Below are 5910 nucleotides of genomic sequence, written 5' to 3'. Positions count from 1 at the left end.
CTCCGAACCTCAGAGAGTGCTGCAATACTGATGTCTAAATGCTTGAGCTCAGATGACAACAGAGACAGTTGATCATCCTCTCTTCGGTATAGCACATTCCAGGCACTCACTTGAAGGGACCGCCTCAGGTTAACCCAAGGAGACCGCCGTCTGGTGGACGATACCTCAGCACCACCCTGCCACACACAACCGCAAACTGACCCGGGAAGGTTACCCCATGGTTTTCCTCCTATCATCAAAGAGTGGGGTCCTGAAGGCTTTGCCCCAATCCCATCATCCGGTGAGCTGCCCTGTGGAGGGCAGCTGCATGGAAGGTACTCCCACGGAGTGGGTTTTCAGATTTATTTTTGCTTTTCGTACATTTTGTGGAGTGAAGGGTTTTATGGTGACCAGAGTGCAAATCTTGCCCCCAACCTCTGAATATAAAATAACCCAACTGCAGAAGGACACCCACAAACACAGTTGGGCACTAGATATGGAGGGTGGTTGGCTCACAAGGAGCTCCTCTGCCCTTTGACAGGTTTTGTTTTTAATCCTGCTGGGTGTCCATATCCATACACCCTCCTCACCAGAAAACCTGGTGGGGAGACGGTTTAGTCGCTGACAACCCGACCATGGAACAGGTTAGCACAGGTTTACATGATACCTGAAGTATGTCACAGATCTGATCCAGCCTGATCTGATAATAACAATTGTCTTGTTGAATAATCTGACCAGACAATTCCCCACTCCATTGACCTAAAAAAAAGCCTAAATACCTTCTTCAATCCCCTCTGCAAACTATGCTGCCCCTTTCTATTTAGCATATATCCATCATTTTTTGAAACATTTCCTTTGCCCCCAAAATGATTCCCACTGCCTCTTCAATGCAAACCTTCCTCTCTTCACCATTCTTCCAGCCATTGTTTGATTTATATCACTTTGCTCATTATTTCTATTTAATTTCCTAATCTTGGGAGAATCCCAGAAAAATTTCCCCACAACCCTTTGCTTTCAGCTGCTTAACCAATATTCTGTATCTATTTTTCAAAACTTTTGAGTAAACTTTCCATACGTCATTTGCTCCTTGGTGTAACACCAACCACCTTCTTCCAACTATGACCCGATATAATGTCACTTACCCTTCCTTCAATGTCCCTAACTTCTGCTCCTTCAAAACTGCACAGACTTCTATATCTATGATACTTCCTGCAGAATGAAGAATCGACATATTTAATAGTCTCATCACCCACAAAAACTTTGAGACCTCATGAGGTCTCCCAGACCTCATGCCTCCCAATCTTTTGCTGAACCCTCGCCACTACCTTCACTTGCTGAACTTTCACCACTGCCTGCACTAGCAGCACCCTCACCACTACTTGCACTCACTGCATCCTCACCAATTCCTGCACTTGCTGCATCCTTAGCACTGCCTTCAATTGCTGCACCTTCACCACTGTCTGCACCCTCACAACTGCCTGCACTCGCTACACACTCAACACTGCATGCACTCGCTGCACCCCAATAAAAAAATAACAAAATATAAGCTCAAGAAGACATGGGTATCAATCGATAAAACAGCACACGTGTCAAATGATACAACAGCTGAGGGAGCAATTAATAACAGTTGGAGTAGACAAATACAGAATGGTTATCTTGGCTTTGGAAGTTATTCTATGAGAGCAAAAAGACATCAGTACACAAAGAAAACCAGAACCAGAAGTTCAGGATGAACACATGACATTTTCCAGGATTGAATCCTTGCGAAAAGACAAGGTGACAATGTGAGAATTTCTTGGATTGAAAAGATTTTTCTTGGCTATGGGGCACTCAGACCTCCATTGATAAAGGGGATGAAAGGATACTCATCACCAGGTACCATGCTCTAGCTTCACACAGAGCGTCGGTGCTGGTGAAGCAGTTTCTTGGGGAGGATTAGAATCCTGGGTGGGTCACTACTCCATCGCAGGTTACTCAACCAAGTGTGCAGATATTTGGAAATTAACCAAGGTGCCCGTAATAACTCGCCCACTCTTTGCCAAAGACCGTGAGATCTTTAACGTCCACCAAATAATGCTAACAGACAGGACACCCAGCTGAACCTCCATCCGAGATGGTGCACATATTGATGAAATCCCCTGCATGTGAAAAACAGGATGACAGTTTCCAGCTCGGCTGATATTCCAAAAAGGCGAGATAGCTCAGAGGACAGGTCATGTGGTGATCTGAAAAATTATGGACATTGCGGCCTTACCCTTTGTCTTACCCTTTACAGTCTTACCCTTTGTCAGTACTTGTTGAGAAGATGCGACAGTCAGGCATAGCTCCAATTGGGTTTATACGGACAATGAACAGCATTCGGACTTGATGGAGACTTGACCCGGAAGCATGAGAGTGCCCCCTATAAGCACATATCAATACCAAAACCAGTCCAGACTATCGTGATCATCTCCTTCCCTCCCACATATTACGCATGCCATTACACATGGACCGTTGTGCAAACTGATTGGAAATGTAAACAATATCCCCCTTCCGCCACGCGGCCGGGGATAATAAAAATCAACCATAACAAAAGCCAAACAATAGTAACAAAACTTTATGTGTGAAGCCCACAAGAGGATCAGCCAACAGATGCATATGCCACATCCCAATACGGTACACGAAGTGGAGGACTGTATTCTGGTGACTTGACATAATCGGCGAAATAAGCAGACGGTCTCTGGAATCGGACAGAACGTCGAGGCACGGGGAATGGTGACGGTGAATGCAATGATGCACATGAGTCCTGGGGAAGGTCATTCGAGGCTTCAGGAACATGATCGCCGGTTGGGTCATTGGTTGAAATGTCCACAGGGGTTACATGGGGTTGACAGTGAAGGCAGAGGTCAGATCCAAAGCGATACGACCTGGGAAGGCTAAGTAAGTGTGAATTAGTTGTACTGACTGAGCCAATAGCACTTAACAGCAAGTTTCTTTCTGTATTATTTTATTTTGCGTGACTTCCTTTGAGAATGTTTTGTTTGACCTTGTTTTCACCAACCCTTATCTTTTAAACCGATATGAGCTATTTGTACTTTGTTTGATCTTACTTGACTCAACTTATATCTGCCTGGTTTATTACTTCTTTGTACTTTTCCATTGTTTGATCCTGCTTGCCAACTTTAATCTGCCTGGGAACCTTGGAGCAGGTAACCGCACTCTAAACAAAGGACTAGTCTTAACTGTTTTTCATCACCAGATGTATCGTTTTTCTCAACCATCTCACACTATGTAATCGCACCCATGTTTTTCTTTGTGTAGAGAAGAGGGTGCTTCGGTCCAGAAAATAAAGAGGTTTCACCATTGCTTGGGTGTCTTTCTCTCTATACATGTATGCTTAAGTGATTCAACTCTGTGATATTAAAGTTGTTGTGTTTAAGGGGTGTAACACGTTTAAGAAAATAGGAAAGTTAGCTGCGGCTCACTTCCCACAGCCCCTTCTAATTTATTTCATAAGCGAATTAGGTGTGAGTCAGTAAGTGGAAATTTTCCACAGTCAGTAAGAAAAGACCTCTGGAAGAAGTCTTTTCTTTCAAGCTTCTAGGTCTCACTATCTGCCATGACCTTTCCTGGGAAAGTCACATTTCCAACCTCGCCTCAAAAGCCAGTCGCCGACTGGGAATCCTCCGTCGTGCTAAGTCCTTCCTCGGCCCTCTTGAGCTCCTGACCACTTACAAAGCTTTTGTCCGTAGCCTGATGGAGTACTGCTCTCCCCTCTGGGCTGGTGCTCCTGCCTCCCACCTTTCTCGGCTTCACGCTGTCGAAACCAGGGCATTTAAGATCATCGGCATCTCCCGCAATGAAGCTGAGTCTTTGGGCCTCTCACTCAATCACCGCAGGTTGGTCGGTGGTCTTTCTGTCTTCTACCGACTCCTCTCCAGCCTTGCCCCCCTGCTCTCTCTGCGATTTGTCCCCACCACATTTCCACAGGGCGCTCAAGGTCCGCCAACAACCCCCTTCTGGTAAAACTACCAAAATCACGAATCACTGCTCATCTTCACTCTTTCATTCCTCTTTTTCCCGCCTTTTGAATAAACTTCCTCACTCTATTCTTTCCCATTCTTCCCTCCAGGCTTTCAAAACAGCTGTTCACCACCACCTCTTATCTTCCCCCATCCAAATCCTCGATCTTTTCTACCCCCGATAATCCACCCAAGCCCACTTCCTTCATTTCTCCTACTTTCCTTCCTGAAAGTCCCTGAAATGTCCATCTTCTCTTCGCCATGTTCCCCGTCCCATCCCCATCCCTCTCCCTTCCACAGTTCACCTAATGTGTCTGTTCCCCACTGTTTTGTCCCTTCCACTCCCGCCCCTCTTGTCTCATGCCTCCTTGCTGTGAATTGTGTGTTAGCTCTCATACGAGCCTCGACCAAGGTATACAAAAAAAAAATAAAAAGTGATAAGGCTGGAATGGTAACGCCTGCATTGAACCTTGCAGAAGCTACGGTTCCGGGGAGGGGGCTGTGTTAAGATTGTGGGGGTAGGTGGAAGAATCTAATCGGGAATATAGCATTGTGAAGAGTTGCTTGGTCCCTGGACATGTAGGAGGCTTCTCGATGTGAGTAAGTAGGGAACCTGTGAGCTTAAGTGTTACGTGTCACCACACGAATTCTCCATTTGTCTTTGTTGGCGATTTCCTTGTTCTCTTTTTGTTAATTTTCACGTACTTTTTCAGGTGAGACGACTGATTAAAAGATTCTCTACAAACTGTGGATTTCAACAGTCATTCTCTATTGTGAATTTTCATGTGGGTTTTAAGGGTGGATGATCGATTAAAAGACTTTCCACAGACTGTGCATTTGTATGGGCGTTCACCACTGTGAATTATCGCGTGTGTTTTAAGGTGGGATGACTGATTGAAAGATTTCCCACAAAGTGTGCATTTGTATGGGCGTTCACCACTGTGAATCGTCATGTGCGTTTCAAGGGCGGGTGACCGATTAAAAGATATCCAACAAACTGTGCATTTGTATGGGCGTTCTCCATTGTGAGTTCTCATGTGTGATTTTAGGTGGGATGACTGATTAAAATATTTTCCACAAACTGTACATTTGTATGGGCGTTCACCATTGTGAATCGTCATGTGCATTTGAAGGGTGGATGACTGATTGTAATATTTTCCACAAACTGTGCATATGTACGGGCGTTCTCCATTGTGAATCGTCACGTGCGTTTTAAGGTTGGATGACTGGCTGAACGATTTTCCACAAATTGCGCATTTGTATGGGCGTTCTCCATTGTGAATCGTTGCATGCTTTTTAAGGTTGGATGACTGTGTAAAAGACTTTCCACAAACTGTGCATTTGTATGGGCGTTCACCGTTGTGGATTCTCATGTGTGTTTTAAGGTTGGATAACTGAATAAAAGATTTTCCACAAATTGAGCATTTGTATTGGCGCTCACCTTTGTGAATTGTCATATGCATTGTAAGGGTGGATGACCGATTAAAAGATTTTCCACAAACTGTACATTTGTACGGGCACTCGCCGCTGTGAATTCTCATGTGTGTTTTAAGGGTGGATGACCAATTAAATGCTTTTCCACAACTTGTGCACTTGTATGGGCATTCTCCGTTGTGATTTCTCGTGTGTATTTTAAAGCTGGATAAATGAATGAAGGATTTTCCACAAATTGTACATTTGTATGGGCGTTCACCATTGTGAATTCTCATGTGTGATTTAAGGGTGGAAGATCGATTGAAAGATTTTCCGCAAACTGTGCATTTGTATGGGCGTTCTCCGTTGTGAATTCTCAAGTGTGATCTCAGGGTGGATGACTGATTAAAAGATTTTCCACAAACTGTGCATTTGTATGGGCGTTCACCATTGTGAATTATCATGTGTGATTTCAGGGTAGATGACTGATTAAAAGATTTTCCACAAACTGTGCATT

General features: G+C 44.5%; 1 protein-coding gene across 3 annotated transcripts in view; it reads right to left on the bottom strand.

Annotated features, from left to right (window-relative positions):
• Window positions 1-2560: 2560 nt before the first annotated feature.
• The window catches only part of LOC147009442 (uncharacterized), a 34076-nt gene continuing 30726 nt past the window's right edge, over window positions 2561-5910 (bottom strand). For 2 of the 3 annotated variants that reach the window (XM_085861940.1, XM_085861939.1), the window contains one exon: window positions 2561-5910. This exon is cut by the window's right edge and continues 273 nt beyond it. In XM_085861940.1, coding sequence (XP_085718066.1) covers window positions 4742-5910 — 1169 coding nt within the window. In that variant the 3' untranslated portion in view covers window positions 2561-4741. The other variant, XM_085861941.1, reaches the window with a different exon arrangement.

The sequence above is a fragment of the Eptatretus burgeri genome, chromosome 17 (assembly GCF_056783735.1).
Source record: "Eptatretus burgeri isolate ZD-2024b chromosome 17, Ebu_testis_v1, whole genome shotgun sequence".
NCBI classification, from domain to species: Eukaryota; Metazoa; Chordata; class Myxini; order Myxiniformes; family Myxinidae; genus Eptatretus; species Eptatretus burgeri.
Note: the sequence above shows the minus strand (reverse complement) of the source record. Positions and strands in the feature narration are given on the sequence as shown.